Genomic DNA, 18,100 nt, shown 5'->3' on the forward strand with positions numbered 1-18,100 from the left:
GGCTGGGCCCGTGAGCCATGGCCGCTGAGCCTGCGCGTCCGGAGCCTGTGCTCCGCAGCGGGAGAGGCCACAACAGTGAGAGGCCTGCGTACCACAGATAAATAAATAAATAAATAAATAAATAAATAAAAAGCTCACAGTCATCTGAACCAACCACATTGTGTGCAATTAGGTGACAATTGATCTGGGAAGTGCCAATTGTGGAAATAGAGGCATGATGTCAACCAAACACCAAGAGCAATGTCCTGGCAGAGCCTGGAGGAGGATGCTACACCTGGGCACATGGGGAGCCCTGGGGAGGTGAGTGAGGATGACGTAGCCCTGCCAGCCACCATCACAGGCACGTGTACCCTGCCTGGGTCTCCAGCCCCTGCTTTGGGTGGGAAGTGAGGAGAGAGGTGTGTTTAGGACCAAATGAGAGAGGATCTATCATCCTCTGTCCCCCACTCACGGCCACATCCCCACAGAGAGATCTGCAGGAGCTGTCAGGAAATCCCCTAACAAGGCGAGAGTTGGAACCCGGAGCCCAGGTGACATAGAGGAGTCACTAAGCCCCGCTGGAGTCAGTTTCCCTATTTGTGAAACAGGGCAAGGGTGAAAAGAATAAGGCATGACTATAAAAATGACCAGTTCTTTTCACAAATGTATCTCGTCCCTTTCTAGTGTCTTCTTTGCATATATGCCCCCGTGTACACTGTGTATTTTTTCTGATAATCATTCTATTGCTCAAGCAACTCTAAGAACTCTTTTTTTTTTTTTTTTTTTTCGGTATGCGGGCCTCTCACTGTTGTGGCCTCCCCCGCTGCGGAGCACAGGCTCCGGACGCGCAGGCTCAGCGGCCACGGCTCACGGGCCCAGCCGCTCCGCGGCACGTGGGATCTTCCCGGACCGGGGCACGAACCCGCGTCCCCCGCATCGGCAGGCGGACTCCCAACCACTGTGCCACCAGGGACGCCCCAGTGTTACTTTTTAAAACTCCAAAAATGTAGTTCTACCCAATTGACTACCCCCAAAATTAACAAGATATCCTTCCACATGGCCTTAGGCTCTTGCCAAACATCAAACTCCTCCTAAAAGAACAAAGATCTGAGACCACTGAGGGTATTCAACAGAATTGCATCACCTCTGGAGGCTGCCTTCTGTAAGAATCCAAATGCCATCCGCAGCAGCAGCACTAGAAGAAGTGGAGTGTTTTCCGGGGTGATCGTGAGTGTGGGATAACTCTCAATGACACAGATATTTCCAAGTATTTCAAACAAGATTTACCGAGTCCCAATCCATAGTCTGCTTAAAATAAGGATGAACAGGGAACGGCCTTGCCATCAAGAAACCGATGGTCTAAGGCAGCAGGCAGTTCTCAAAGTGTGGTCTAGGGACCTCCTGGGGGTTCCAGAGATCCTTTCAGAGATTTGGTGAGGTCAAAACTCTTTCATTACACTGCTAAGATGCTAGGTGCCATTTTCACTCTCTGCCTCTCTCAAGGTCCAGTGGAGTTTTCCGAAGGCTACGTGATGTGTGGTATGGCAACAGACTGAATGCAGAAGCAGATCTGAGAAGCTCGCTCTCTTTTATCAAGCCAGATATCAATAATGAGATTGGCAAAACCGTAAGGCAGCACCTTTCTTCTCACTAAATTTTTCATGATTTGGAAAATATGGTTATTTCTTGTAAAAGTGTGTTAATTATATTAGTATGTAATAGTTAGAGTACCATTTAAAAATTAAATGCATATCTTTAAATTGTCTTAGTTTTCATTCTTAATATGGTAAATATAAATAGATACAGCCTACATAAGCAATAGCTCTTTGGGTTCCTTAATAATTTTTTTAAATTAATTAATTTATTTATTTTGGGCTGCGTTGGGTCTTCGCTGCTGCGCCCGGACTACCTCTAGTTGCTGCGAGAGGGGGCTACTCTTTGTTGCGGTGCGCGGGCTCCTCATTGCTGTGGCTTCTTTCGTTGCAGAGCACGAGCTCTAGGCTTGCGGGCTTCAGTAGTTGAGATGCGTGGGCTCAGCAGGTGTGGCTCGCGGTCTCTAGAGCGCAGGCTCTGTAGTTGTGGTGCCAGGGCTTAGTTGCTCCGCAGCATGTGGGATCTTCCTGGACCAGGGATCAAACCCGTGTCCCCTGCATTGGCAGGAGGATTCTTAACCACCGCACCACCAGGGAAGTCCTCCTTAATAATTTTTATTAGGGGGCGCTGAGACCAAAAAATTTGAGAACTGCTGGGCTAAGTAGTTTCTTCACTATAGGGTGGGTGAGGGGCACTTCACCAAGGGTATAATCAAGGAGCACAAACCAAAAGACGCAGGAGAAACAGAAATGGGCATCTCAACTAGCAATATATGTCAAGGAGAACAGATAATCTCTTGGAAGAGGGAACTCTCTGGGGCCTCCTGGCTGGCAACATGGCAGTTGTGTAGACAGCCTCTGCCAGAGAGGACAGGACCCAGATGTGGGGGAACAGGCCCTGAGGTGGAGGGAGCGGGGAGAGGAAGCTGAAATCCTGTGCCAGACCAAGCTGCTGACTTCCTCCCCCTTGGATTCCAAGGGTCACCTGCCCAGCCCCCAAACAAATCCACCCTGGCTGCTGGTGCCTAAAATTCCAGTGAAGTGTTTCATTCTCTTGGTCAAGAGGCAAATTCAATCCCAAACAATGCCAAGTGTTCAAGCCTACACGAATATGGTTACTTAGATGCATTAGAAGGTTGCATTTTATTAAAACAAGAGTGTGTATCAATGGCAGGGTGGGGTGGTTGGGGGCAGGGGGTGGGGAATAGGTATGGAGACCAAAAGATATTAAATATATAGAACATAAGAGCTATGCATGGACCCGTGATGGCAGAGCGCCACCAACAGATGAGTTTGATCAAGCTAATTCTGGGCAACTAAAATCAAAGAAAAAAATCCAATCCAGCCAAATTGTTTTTAGTGTTTGGTATGTATCCAGCAGTATAAGGCAGGCTGCTGGGGTAGAGAGGAATTAGACATGAGCCCTGGGCTCGGAGAGTGGTATCCCCTGTCCTCCCAGTCCAATCTGGCAGAAAAGGTCTCCACTGACCCCCAACAGCTGTAAGAAAAGGCAGGTGTGTGGCCAGTGCTAAAATGATGTACCAACAAAGGGCTATTCAACCAACAAAAGACAAAACATTTCTAACTTGGGCAATGAGGGAAGGCTGCATGGAGGAGGTGCCATTTGTGCTGATTCTGGACGATAGGAAGGCCTTCTATAGGCAGTGCTGAGACTCTGGACATACCAGGGTGCTAGGAGCAAAGGCAGGGCAGTTGGAACATGCAGTCGCTTTTCCCTCGGTGAACATCTGAAATCACGCATAAGAGGAGGAATCCTGGACACCTGAGGATGAAGGGAAGCTGTCACCTAGGATGGCGGAAGGAAGGAGGGACAGAACCTGGGGAAACAGGGTGTGGGAAAGACAGTTCACAAACGAGACCTCAGGAGCCCCATGTGGACCGAGATCACACCTGATCTGACTTATACCAGCCCATAGGCCAGTACCTGGAACGTAGCAGGCCCACAGTAAATGCTTAATGAGTGAGTGAAAGGTTGGACACACTCCTGTTTTCCAGGCTGACCACAAATGTACTTTTGTCAAGCGGGGCCATCAGGAAAAGAGCGGGGAGGATGTTCAACCAAATTTCCTCCTGGCTTCCACTGAAGTAAATATTCTCACCATTTCTGGGACTTTAACTGCTTTTCTGTTTGTTTTTGCAAAATTTCATTTCTCAAAATGGAAACTCTGTGTCCTCTTGAGGTTTATTACAGAGCCATTTATTGGTTGGGGGTTGCTGTAAAGATCACCTTTAGGTTTTCAGTTTGCACAGTGGCTTATTTGCAAGCTTCAAACAATTCCCTTAACATTTGGCTTCCTAAGGAAATCAGAATGTCAGCCTCTCAGGCTCCTACAGAAGCTCACCTCTGGACATGTGAAACCAGCAGCTGTCCACAGGTGACTTAACAGGAGCTGATTCCAAATTCACTGGTATTACTGTCTTTTACTGGCTCTGCACATGTACTTCATTCAATTTGAAAAACATAATACAATTTTTAAAGAAAGCACATTTTATCAAGTGCAAAATGGAAACCCCATGCACATCTCATGATTTCATTTACTACTCAGAACTGGGAACATCTCCCATGGCCTCCATGTAGCAGTGCGAAGGATTAGGCATACTTATCCCCATTTGCAGATGAACTGACAGAGGATCCCTAGGGAGTGGTGAGTGAATTGCCCAAGGTCACAGCAAACCTCATGACGAGTATCCAAACACAGGTCTCAGGATCCCTTAGTCTTTCCTACATTACCTACACAGGTTGTTTCTATGTATACGGGAGCACTTTATTAGCTGTAATGGCCACAGAAATGTTTAGAGTAGCCAAGGAGGGTTGTTCAGGTTGTTTATTGCTCAAGTGCATGACATCCAAGGGGACTATCCCCATCATAGACATCGTTATTATTTTGAATTTTTTCCACATTTTTATTTGACTATACTGATTCCAAAGGTAGATGATTTATATTCTTACTACAATAATTTTCTGAAAAATAACAATAAAATATCTTATCTAACAAAAATCCATTTATTATGATAATTTTCTGACAGTTGGAAATAAAAAGACTTTTTCTAACAATGTCAACATTTATTTGCTTCATAAGTAAAGCAGAATGAGGTTGATGCAGATCTTGTTAATTTAAAACATCTACAATGACTAGTGTTTCCAAACAAGGAGCTGCTTTTCCAACTGTTGTTTTGATTTTTATCTAAATTTTTAAAAATCCTCTGTAAGTATTTGTGTATTGGCTAAATTTAAAATTTTGCGTTATAATTCATATTGTCTGCCTGAACAGTAGCTCAGAGTTCCAAATTTAATCTATCAGATTTTCATTATGACATAACTTACTTTTGTAGTAATGAATGTTCATTTATCATTACATATATACAAAGTAATTATTTGTATTCATAAATTAGAGATTGCTATGTAATGAATTAAAGGATAGCTGCTGTTTACGGTTGTTAAAGGAATTTTTTTCTTTCAGTTTTATTGAGATATAATCGACATACAGCACCGTTTAAGTTTAAGGTGTACAGCACAACGATTTGACTTACATACGTTATGAAATGATTACCACAGTAAGTTTAGTAAGTTTAGTGAACAGCCATCATCTCATATAGATACAAAATTAAAGAAATAGAAAAAAATGTTTTCCTTGTGATGAGAACTCTTAGGATTTACTTACTCCTTAACAACTTTCATATGTAACATACAGCAGTGTTCGTTATATTTCTCAGGTTGTACATTACACCCTAGTACTTATTTATCTTAGAACTGGAAGTTTGTACCTTTTGACTGCCCTCATCCAATTCCCCCTCCAGCCACCCCTGTCTCTGGTAACTATAAATCTGATCTTTTTTTCTATCAGTTTGTTTGTTTTTGAAGTGCAATTGACTTACAGCACTATGTTAGTTCCTGTTATACAACATGGTGATTCGATATTTCTATACGTTTCAAAATGATCACAGTAAGTCTAGTCACCCTCTGTCACCATACAAAGATACTACATAATTATTGACCATAATCCCCACACTGTACATTTCATACCCATGACTCATTTACCTTGCAACTGGAAGTTTGTACCTCTTAATCTCTCTCACCTATTTCTCTCCTTCCCTCTCCCCCTCCCCTCTGACAACCATGTATTTGTCCTCTATCTATGACTCTATTTCTGTTTTGTTATGTTTGTTCATTTGTTTTGTTTTTTAGGTTCCACAAATAAGTGAAACCATACAGTGTTTGTCTTTCTCTGTCTGATGTATCTCACTTAGCATAATACCCTCTAGGTCCATTCGTGTTGTTGCAAAAGGCAGGTTTTCATTCTTTTTCTGGCTGAGTAGTATTCCATTAAATTTCCTTTCTCCCTGTATAAAGGAAATTTCTTTATGACAAAAATTAACTGCAGTTACATTTCATAGCTTGCTATGTAATATTTTTTAAAGCTACACATTCTAAAATAAAATACTAAGCTCATATGTTACTACTCCCATGATATTGGAAAGAAAAAAGATATCAAACCAAAAACAGGAAATGAGCTGCCTACAGAAGAAATGAAATAAAATCTTTTGTATTGTTGAATAAATTGGGGGAGGAAAAGGTGACATGCCAAAAAGATAAAAATAAGAGCTCAGAGCCGTAGGTTTCAGTGAATGTGTTACAGAAACGTGAGCAGGATGTGAATTTACGTTTTCATTCCATCGTCAACCACGACTGATAGATTTCAAGGAAAACTAGAAAAAAATTCAAAGAACCCAAATATATGGCCAAGTAGTTTGAGTATGAAACAAAGGTGCACTCTTGCTGAAAATTACCCACCTCAAGTATGAAATTTTTACTTTACATAATATAATACAGGTTGGAAGTTTAGGGCAATATAACAGACACAAATTTTTCTAAATGGTGAGGGAAAAAAATCACTAGGTTCTGATTACTTATTACACTTCAGTCAAAGGATTCTACCTTTTGCCAGCAATTTGAGAATGAAAAAAATCAACTGGAAAATAAGAAAGAGCACAAAGATTGAGAGCATTTAGCACTATTTTTTTTGTAATCATGAAGAATCTAAAATGAACATTAATAGTCATACCATATATTCAAATTTCAAATCTGATTTGAAAAATATGTAATTATTAATGCTGCAAAACTGATTCTGTATGATAAAGAAAATATTGGCATTTTCTTGTTGAACACATAATAAACACAATTATGTTTTTAGCAAGATTTTATCTAGCATTCAGAGGATCATCCAAGAAAATGTATGAGCATTCTAATGAGATTTTTCTTCACTTGCAGAAATCATAGAAGATTAATAATAGCAATAAAGCAGAATATTTATCCAGGATACAAACACCAAATAAAATTACACATGATTTAGTGAATGAAAACCAAAAGTCGAATAATTAAAATATAGCAGATTTGTTGACCAAAATAGTTTTGAACATTGTAAGAAATGTTAAATGTTACACAGTTAAATAACTAAGGCACATCTCTTGATGTAAGCCATGTGAAACGGTTATTTTTAGATTTGTAAATTTTCAAAATGCAGATATATCTATATGAAAACATTAAAGAAATTTTTTCCACAGTAAATTTTATAGCTGGAGGAGGATTTTTAGTAGATTTTTAGTAGACCGCCAACAAGAAAACACTGAAGCTAGGCCATAATAACAATTTGAGGAGGCAGGGTTACGACAATGACAAAAAATTTATAACAAACTTAATGGATTTCAACATAAGATACCCCAAAAGTTCTAAGGCTGCCCACTATTTAAACCTAGTAGAAAGTAATATACCAAAAAATTCTTTTGACGTTGCCAAATCCTGTTATATAATCCAAGAACTGTTTGACTTCAGTGAAACATTGGATAGTATTGAAAACAGAGTAATCAAATGTAAATTTGAGACAACTGTCAAATAAATGATGGAGAAGTCAGTTGAAAACAGTGTGACTGGAAAAACTCAATTAGAGGCAGTATGGAAAAGTCTTTTAGAAATCATTGATATTAGTAAAGATATAGATTCTAAAACACAAGCCAAAGCTATGCTTTTGAAAAAAAATATATATATATATATATTTTTTTTTTGTGGTACGCGGGCCTCTCGCTGTTGTGTCCTCTCCCGTTGCAGAGCACAGGCTCTGGACGCACAGGCTCAGCGGCCATGGCTCACGGGCCTATCCACTCTGGCATGTGGGATCTTCCCGGACCGGGGCACAAACCCGTGTCCCCTGCATCGGCAGGCGGACTCGCAACCAGTGCGCCACCAGGGAAGCCCGAAAAAATATTTTTTAAAATAAATTTGTTCAACACTAATTTGGCATAAAATTTTATGACAACATATGACAAATTATGACAACATAAATATGAAAAAAACAAAAATCAAAAGTTAATGTACAGGAACTTCCCTGGTGGTGCAGTGGTTAAGATTCCACCTGCCATATAGGTGGAACCTAGAAAAATGGTACAGATGAACCGGTTTTCAGGGCAGAAATTGAGACACAGATGTCGAGAACAAACGTATGGACACCAAGCGGGGAAAGAGGCAGGGGGTGGTGGTGGTGGTGTGATGAATTGGGAGATTGGGGTTGACATGTATACACTAATATGTATAAAATAGATAACTAATAAGAACCTGCTGTATAAAAAAATAAATTAAATAAAATTCAAAAATAAAGAAAAGAATCCACCTGCCAATGCAGGGGACACAGGTTCAAGCCCTGGTCCAGGAAGATCCCATATGCCACGGAGCAACTAAGCCCGTGTGCTACAACTACTGAGCCTGCGCTCTAGAGCCTGCGAGCCACAACTACTGAGCCCACGCACCCCAACTACTGAAGCCCATGCACCTAGAGCCCGTGCTCTGCAACAAGAAAAGCCACAGCAATGAGAAGCCCACCCACCACAAGGAGGAGGAGTCCCCACTCACTGCAACTAGAGAAAGTCCGCGCGGAGCAATGAAGACCCAACGCAGCCAAAAAAAAGTCAATGTACACAATATATTTGAAAACATTACAGGAGATTAAGAAGCACTTTGAGGGACTTTCCTGGTGCTCCAGTGGTAAGGAATCTGCCTTCCAATGCAGGGGACGTGGCTTTGATCCCTGGTAGGGAAGCTAAGATCCCACATGCCGGGGGGCAACTAAGCCCATGCCCCACAACTACTGAGCCCACGCACCTCAACGAGAGAGACTGCGTGCCACAAACTGCAGAGCCCACGCACTCTGGAGCCCGCGTGGCACAACTAGAGAGAAGCCCGCGTGCCGCAACGAAAGATCCTGCATGCCACAACGAAGACCTGATGCAGCCAAACATTTTAAATAAATAAATAAAATATTTTAAAAAAGAAGCACTTTGAAAAAACACAAAGTCTTACCCGGTTCATAAAACAGTTAATGAAATATATATTATTGATGCCAAACAATTGTAGTCTCTTGACATTGGTGCCACCTTCTCCAAAGTAGAAAATATTAGAAGATGGAAAGCGAAGACTCATTTTAACTGTGAACCCCAGGACCAGCCCTTTTACAATACAAAGGTCAATATCAAAATCAAAAATTTTTTTCTATATTGGAAACAGCAATATCTCTTTAAAAGATGCAGTCTTCTAGATATGTGTAATTTGAAAAAAATTATGATAAATATGAACTTCTACAACCATTAAAAATACATAATTGAGGGAATTTCCTGGCAGTCCAGCAGTTAGGACTCTGCAATTCCACTGCTGGGGCCATGGGTTCTATCCCTGGTCGGGGAACTAAGATCCCACAAGACTTTGTGGCATGGCAAAAAAACAAACAAACAAAAAAACAAACAAACCATGATTGAAATGGAGGAACATGGTAGGAAATGTGATAACGATGAGACATTGAAGTAAGAAAAATCTAGTTGACTCACGTGAAATGCGTCAATATATTTGCATCGATAATATATTAGACACATTTTACTAAAACCATTGTAGCTCTCAGGATACAATAACCTTGGCAGTATCAGTCACCAGTGGAAAATGTAGATTCTCACATTTCAACTTAATAAAAAACTACTTAACACCCATGATATCACAAGAAAGACTGTCAAATCTAGTGACCATTTCTATGGAAAATAAGATATTGGAACAAGCAAGCATTGACATTACCACAGAAAGTTTTGTTTTCATGAAAATTACTTTACGACTGAAACTATCTTACAACAAATTGTTATATCCCAGAGGTTTTGCGTTCCTAATGTTTGTGACTAAAAACACTAATTTTCTACTATTTTGTATTCAATAATTTTGTGTATATAATTTATGGAGAATAAACTTTTGTTTGCTTTGTTATTACTGAGAAGTACATAATCTACTAACTTGAAAAGACTTTTCTTGAGAAAGGGGCACTTCTTTGTTATTCCCACAAAGGTACCACAGGAGACAGCAGGAACCCTGCCCTGTCTCATGATTTGTTATAAAGTGACTGGGGCAGAGGCCAGCCAGTGAGGCATCCAGGTCTCTTCTAGGACCACGTTGCCTCATACATATTATTATTATTGTGCATAAATCTGCTTGCCAGGGGTCAGTGTCTCCCAACAACTGCCAGAATGTTGTCCAAAGGCCTTACACAGACATATGAAGCCTGTCACCATCTGGCTGCCCACACCTCCAGCCTTGTCACTTAGTAGTTCCTATTATACTTGATGCTACCACCAAATTGCTCTTCTTAGTTTCCCCAGACCCTGTGTCCATCCTTGCCTGCACGTAGGCCCCTGGACACCTTCCCTTTCTCCTATTCTTCCATCAGGACTAAACTGAGCTGTCCTCTCCTCCAGGAAGTCTTCCTTCTCCACTCCCCACCCCTCAAGGTTATCAGGCTGGGTGTGACTCTCCCACACAACATCTCAGACCATAGCACTTTGTCACACACAGCTGAAATCTTCTGTAACCTTGTCTGGCTTCCCCACTAGACTGAGACCCTTCCCGAAAGGAGCCATTGACTCACCAATCATTGCACACTGCTGTAAACCCAGCCATAGCACCTAACTGATGCTCAAGAAATGTTTGGACAAACATGCCTGCAAATGGCCAGATGCATACATCTTTAAATAAGTTCCATCTCACTAATAATTAAAGAAAGTTAAAGCAACAATTTAAAACCATTAAAAAAAAAAAAAAGAATGAGGGACTTCCCTGGTGGTCCAGTGGTTAAGACTTTGCCTTCCAGTGCAGCGGGTGCAGGTCCCCTGGTCGAGGAGCTGAGATCCCACATGCCTCCGACCAAAGAATCAAAACATAAAACAGAAGCAATATTGTAACAAATTCAACAAAGACTTTAAAAAAAAATGCTCCACAACAAAAAATCGTTAAAAAAATAGAAAAGGATGAAAATGCTCAGCCTTGGCAAGTGTTCTGGCAGGCGGGCAAGTTGTTACAATCTTTGTGATGAACAATTTGGTGGTATGCGTCACAAAGCCCTGAAGATGTCCATACTTCTCTGACCCAGCAACTCCACTTAGAGGAATTAATCCTGAGGAAATTGCCAAGGATGTGTGCAGAGATTCGGACGTTAAGACAGGTGACTGCCAAGTCATTTACAAGAGCAGCAGTGAAGAAACATCCTTGGGATGAAGAAACAACCTAGGGATGGTGGATTGTGGTGTCAGTTGTGGGATATCCATAAAATGGAATAAGATTTAACCATTAAAGTGATCTGTGGAAACAAATTTATTGACAGAGAAAGATGCTCACATCATACTGTCGAGTCAACAAAAGGCAGATAACACAATGGAATGTCAAACATTCTCCATTAAAATGAATATACTGTATGTGTGCGTGTCTCCATGCATGCACTGTGTATTCTTTATTTCCCCACCTAGCAATATATTATGGCCATCTTTCCACATCCACATCATTGGCAATGATCATTTTCTCTGGGTGGTGAGATTCCTCGTGACTTTCATAGTCTCCTTTCTTACTCCTCTGCATTTTCTAATTTTTCTTCAGTGAGCATACATTGTACTGAAAGTGGGGAGGAGAGGAGAGAAAAGATAGAAGAAGAAAGAGCTGCTCCCACTCCCCGGCGGCGCGTCAGGCCCTCATGAGGTTAACAATGAAAGGAGAGAATTGGAATTAGGAGAGTGAGGGGGGAGGGGGTGGGTTGAGAACTCTAAGACCTCCAGTACTGCGATAACAGAAGCTTTGGAAAATGAAGATAGTTCTTAAAAGTGTGCAGAAGCAAATGGAATTGCCAAAAGGCGGCCTGGGCATAACTGAAGCTGCCTGTGAACCCAGCAGCTGGAGGAGAAAAAAAAAAAAAATTCTCCTGACAGTAAAACTTCTTTTCACAACCCTTAATTTTCCCCTTCTATTTACGGAGCATCTCTCCTTGCATCTAACAGAGATCTAATTTATCTTGCCACTCTGACCTCTTTCTAGTAACGTCTGCTACTTCTAATGTAGGTCAGTGAAGCAGTTTGCAGTGAACCTGTTTTCTCTGCCAGGAAATCTATTTTGATATGTGATGAGCAAGGGTTAGACCATCTCCATTTTCCTGGGATCTATTTTAAAACACATTTCAGTAAATGTCACCTTAATCTAGTGCACCCAGCGCCTACGCCTCACTGGAGTCACTTTATATTTAGCTCATTTTGAAATTCAAAGCCGTATGCAGAGATGTTAAATAAATATATGTTGTAAAGCAAAAGGAGGAGCTGCTGTGAAAGACGGAGCCAGGGAGAGCACCATGGGTGGCTTGGGGAGAATCTGCTGCCAGAGCAAGGACTCAGGTTCCAGTCCCAGATCCTCCCGGCCTGCACACTCCATCATCCTCCAGACATTCCTGCCAGCTTTCCTGGCTCTTTCTTTATTTGTGCAGCTTGGAGGAAGGACTAGCTGCATCACCCGACGTGTTGTTGGGGACGGGGCGTCAGCATCCTACCAGGCCCCTCTGAAGGCCCTGGAGCACCTGCAGCATCGTCCTCATGGCCAATGTCCGCTCTGCATCACCCTTCTCACTGCCTCCCTCATCTTCATCCCCCACCCGGCACACCTAAGGGCGTACTGCCAAGCTTACAGCCAAGCCTGCTCTGTCAGGATTTCAAGATGCATCCAAATAGAGACATCGCTGAGCCCTTAGGAAGAGGTGTTTGGCTGTTGCCCCATCATCCTGTGGACCACTGAATGGGATGTGTATGCCCCCCACTCCTTTCTTCTCTGTCTTTGAGGACGCAGAGCCCTTCCAGCAGCTTTAGGAGCAGGCAAGAGGGCTCGAGAATGGCAAGTCAGCAAAGAGCCAACCCCTCACCACGTCCTATTTATTCGGCATTTATTGAGTGCCTACTGTGTACTCCCTGCCTTGAAAGGCTCTTGACCCAGTTAAAAGCACACATAAATTTCCCTCCGCAGTTTCTGAAAGTGCAAAACTGTTCCCTGGGGTAATGACGTGCCCTTATAGCCTTGCTAAGATTAAGCTTTGTCATTTTTGCCTTTGTTTTTTCATATGCTTTTTCCCTGTCTCTGAAGGTTGTGGTCTTTTGGGGTGTACAAATAACAAGCTTCAGCAAAACTGAAAAACATTTTTATCTTGTTCTTCCCATCAAAGCTGCTGCCTTACAAGTTTAGGTTACCCACCTGTGGTCTTTTCTTACAGATTCTCACAGAAAAACTTAATTTGAAGGTAACAGAATGCCTTGACCATCGTCATTGTCAACACGCTGGAAAGATCTTTTTTTAATTTTTTTTTTTGTGGTACTTGGGCCTCTCACTGCTGTGGCCTCTCCCGCTGCGGAGCACAGGCTCCGGACACGCAGGCCCAGTGGCCACGGCCCACGGGCCCAGCCCCTCCGTGGCATGCGGGACCCTCCCGGACCGGGGCACGAACCCGTGTCCCCTGCATCGGCAGGCGGACTCTCAACCACTGCGCCACCAGGGAAGCCCCGAAAAAGATCTTTTAAAAAGCTAGTTTGTGGTTTGTTTTCCAGAAGTAACTTAACAGGGCTTTTGCTCATATAAAACGTTTCCCTCATTTTATTTACAGCCACACAATGTTAGGCAAGGGTCCCTGACTAGTTATCAGTCATGGAATGCGTTGAATAATAGATAGTCACTTGTTGCTAATAATCACATTTTAAAAAGAAATAGGTTTTACTACTTCGAAAAGATACATGCACCCCAATGTTCACAGCAGCATTATTTACAATTGCCAGGAGAGGAAAGCAACCTAAGTGTCCATCAACAGATGAATGGATAAAGAAGATGGGATACACAGACACACACACACACACACACACACACACGCATATACATACAATGGAATACTACTTGGCCATAAAAAAGAACAAAATTTTGCCAATTGCAGCAGCATGGCTGGACTTGGAGACCATTATGCTAAATGAAATAAGTCAGACAGAGAAAGACAAATACTGTATGATATCACTTATATGTGGAATCTAAAAAATTCAACAAACTAGTGAATATTCAACAAAAAAAGCAGACTCACAGATACAGAGAACAAACTAGTGGTTACCAGTGGGGAGAGAGTGGGGGAGGGGCAGGATAGGGTAGGGAAGTGGGAGGCACAAACTATTGGGTGTAAGACAGGCTCAAGGATATTGTACAACACGGGGATTAGAGCCAGTAAATGGAAAGTAACCTTTAAAAACTGTATAAATTTTTTTTTAAATAAATTTTAAAAAAGAAAGAAGTAAAACAAAAAAGAAAAAACAAAACAAAACAAAAAAGAAAAAAAAAAAAAAGAAAGAAGTACAAAAAAAGCAGACTCACAGATACAGAGAACAAACTAGTGGTTACCAGTGGGGAGAGAGTGGGGGAGGGGCAGGATAGGGTAGGGAAGTGGGAGGCACAAACTATTGGGTGTAAGACAGACTCAAGGATATTGTACAACACGGGGATTAGAGCCAGTAAATGGAAAGTAACCTTTAAAAACTGTATAAATTTTTTTTAAATAAATTTTAAAAAAGAAAGAAGTAAAACAAAAAAGAAAAAAAAAACAAAACAAAAAAGAAAAAAAAAAAAAGAAAGAAGTAGGTTTTGAAATCCTTACTAGCAGTTCTTTCTGTCCCTTTTCCCCACCCCACCCTGGAACTCCAGAGCCAAGTTTCAAAGAGGTTTAGATGAAGGATTTATTCCCTGACCCATTTTTTTCAAACATCAAGGTCTCAAAGACTATCAGTGAATTAATTTAGGGCTCTGCCAAGTTGGAGAGAGAAAAATTACTATTCACCCTGAAATCCATTTAGGAGAACAAACTGCTTCAGGACACTTCAATTTACCCTTCAGAGACTGGGAACAAGAAATGGCAACTCTTTTGGAAAATTAGCCTTCCTAGGCCTTCTTAGCAGCAATCAGAGGGCATTGAATAAAAAGGTTTAAGGCCTGAGTTGGGGGGCGGGGGTGGCCTTAGGGAGCTTAACTGCCTGTGGATGCATCAGAGCTGCAGCTGGAGGAGCCCCCGGGCTGGACTTTACTTGCTCTTTACATTCAGTTCTGACAAGGAGAGAGGCTGCTGTCAGAGGCCTAAAGAGAGCGCTCCCCAGGGCGTCCCAGTTTTGATGCGGCTCTCATAAAATGGCTTTTCAGGGAGGATTAGTAAGCAGGGTTTGAAGAGATTGGCATTCCTCTCCGATCTGCTAAACAGATAATGAGGATTTCTAGTCATTAGAGCAATGATACCAGATCAAAATTCCCATAACATGCACCAGCATGAAACCCCTCTGGAAAGTGCCTGCCGTGTGGGCGGGCATCAAAAGCCCCCTGATCCTTGAAAGCAAACTTGAGCTTTCCTGCCACACACACAACGTGGATTCCCTTGTCTGGAATTTAGTTTTCAGCATATTCAACACAAATTTGGACATGAGGAAGTAAGAGGCTCTCAGAGTGTTGAAAAGAAATCTTATATAGAAAAAAGTCCTCTAATTTCAGGTGTGAACCATTAGTGATTAAGTGACAAGGGCAGCATAATTCGGTTTCCCCAGCTGTCAGAACTGCGATCACAGCTGTGAAGGTCCTCTTTGTTTTACAGAGGCGAAAGCTACCTGTCCTAAGCCACTTAGTAAGTTAGGGGCCATGCCAGGACTAGGATGCACCCAGGTGTTCTGAGACCCAGCCCTGGGCTCGTTCCTTGCACAAGGGGTTAGTGAGCCCCTTCCATGTTCAGGCAGGACCCACAGAAGCATGGGGGAACCCCTGTAGTCTCATTTCAAATGATGCAAAAATGAAGCCTGTGCTACTGGTCCAGGTGTGGGTGGGAGGGAACTTGCCCTTGAGCCAAACACACCAGGTTTCAAGTTCTGACTCTGCACCTCCTACTAGGTGGGTAATCTTGGGCAACTTACAGGAGCCCTCTGAGCCTCAGTTCGTTTATCTGAAAAAGTAAATATGCCCACCACACAGAGCTGTCGTGAAAATAAATTTAAAGGAGATTAACATTTGTGAAGTTGATAGCCCTGGTGCATAATAAAAGTTGGTCCCCCTCCTATATTTGTTGCCACCTGAATTCCTTTACCCTGGAGCAAAGGGTGTGGTTACAGACTACATGCATGAACAAAGCATTGCTAAAGTGTAATCAGTGACTTAACAAATAAAAAAGACACAGGAGATCCTACTCTGGCCAATAACAGAGTCTGAGGGCTTTAGATGTCCAGGACGAAGGGCATCTCTAGTCTGATTAGAGAGTTGAGGAGAACAGGAAAAGGTGGGAGAAAGGAGGCCAGGGCAGGATAGACCAGAGATGTCCAATAGAAATATAATGCAAGCCACATGTGTAATTCCAAAAGTTCTAGTAGCCACATTAAAGAAAGTGAAAAGAAACAGATGGCATTCATCTTAATAATATATTTTTTGAAGCCGATATATCCAAAATATGATCATTTCAACTTGTACTCATATAAAAATTATGAATATTTTATGGGTTTTTTTTTACTAAGTCTTCAAAATCAGTATGCACATTACACCTACAGTACATCTCAGTTCAGACTAGCCGCCTTTCAAGAGCTTACCATATTGGACCATGCAGGTGTAGACAAATCCCCACGTGCCAGCCTCTGTGCTGGGTTAAGAGGTCTAGGAGTAGAGCATGGTTCTTGCCCTCAAGGGTCTCGATGTCTAGTTTAGGATCTAGGACAAATGGGGGAAATTTGTACTCAAAAATATACATTTGTCTGCAGGTTCCCAAGCTACTTATCATTAAGTACTTAACCTGCAGCTCAATCCTTTTCCTAAGAGTCTTAGACACACCTTAACCACATGGACAATATTCTTTCCCATTGTCCACATAAACAGCTGTCAGATTATGCATCTGATTTGGGGGTTTAGGACATACAGCAGCCTAGGGAGCAGTTTAAGGGAAGGGGGAGGTGCCTTGCTCTCTAATCCCTTTAGGCTGTATAGCACCCACTTCATTCTTGGTGAGGCCAGATTCCAGGCAAGTAGGAAAGAACCTGAAAGCAAAGTCTCAGCCCTCCTTGAACCGGTTACCTGTCTCCTGGGCCTGAAGCAGCAGCAGCAGGAGAAGCCATCCCTGCTGAAGAGGCAGCTGCTCTCACCACCTGATCTCACCACCCTACCCTGGCCTCTTTCCCTTGCCCCTCCCTTGAGAGCCTCTTCATTTCCTCCACTGCCTGGCTGGGCTCAGAGGGAGACACACTGCCCCCCAGAAATGAAACACCAGTGGCTGGTGCTGCTTGCAGAGCAATCTTCATGCTGTGTCGGTGTGGGCCTCAGCAAAACCACAAGTTGAGATTTGCTTTAGATTCCCTAGTGGTTTTTTGGAAACCTTTCTCCATTTCTGCAATTCCACCCCTGCTCCCACCCTGAGGTCCTTCCTTAACTATTCCTGCTGAGAAACTAATTCATACTAAGGAGTTAATGATGACTCAGTGGGCCATATTTCCCCGGGATATTTGCATCACTAAAAGACCAGATAAAAAGAATAGCTAAAATGTATTGAGTGCTTGCTGAGTGCTACTTGCTATGCTAAGAAGATAATGACTTACCCTAGGGAATACGTGGACAATGGTGCAATTTCAAGCAAGCTGACACCAGGTGGAGCAGAGGTATCTTCCTGGTTGTTTTAAAATCCTACCTTGTAGACAACTTCTATGCCAGCCTACCTAGGGGGAATAGTCAGTGGAGGATATAGAAGATCAGCACTATTTTTTCCTTAACTTTGAAACTTTAGAGCCATCTTCTTTGTTTATGGATTGGGGGTAAATGTATGGATTAGGTTTGTTTGTTTTTATCCACTCATTCAATCAACAAATATTTATTGAGTGCCTACTCTGAGCCAAGGGCTGGGTTAGGTGCTGGAGATACAGCAGTGATCCAGACAGCCAGAGCCCTGCTCTCCTGGAGCTTGCAGGACAGTGGGGGGAGACAGACAATCAAGAAACAATAAAAGAGAATTACACATTGTGCTCATCTCTGCAAACAAAATGGACATGGGAGGGTGATGGAGATAAACCAGGGAGCGGGAAGGAGACCTCCGGGAGGGGGTAAGGTGGTGTTTTCCAGAATCATCCCTGTGCTCCTTCCTAGCCCTACCTGCTCC

At 42.5% G+C, this 18,100-nt stretch overlaps 1 protein-coding gene across 1 annotated transcript in view; it reads left to right on the top strand.

Moving 5' to 3' along the window:
* The first annotated feature begins 240 nt into the window (after nucleotides 1-240).
* Nucleotides 241-18,100, top strand: part of CTSE (cathepsin E) — a 35,927-nt gene continuing 18,067 nt past the window's right edge. The window contains 2 exon segments of the mRNA XM_055083868.1: nucleotides 241-386; nucleotides 1,483-1,606. Of these exon segments, the coding sequence (XP_054939843.1) occupies nucleotides 241-386; nucleotides 1,483-1,606 (270 nt within the window).

This window comes from Physeter macrocephalus, chromosome 4 (assembly GCF_002837175.3).
Source record: "Physeter macrocephalus isolate SW-GA chromosome 4, ASM283717v5, whole genome shotgun sequence".
Classification (NCBI taxonomy): Eukaryota; Metazoa; Chordata; class Mammalia; order Artiodactyla; family Physeteridae; genus Physeter; species Physeter macrocephalus.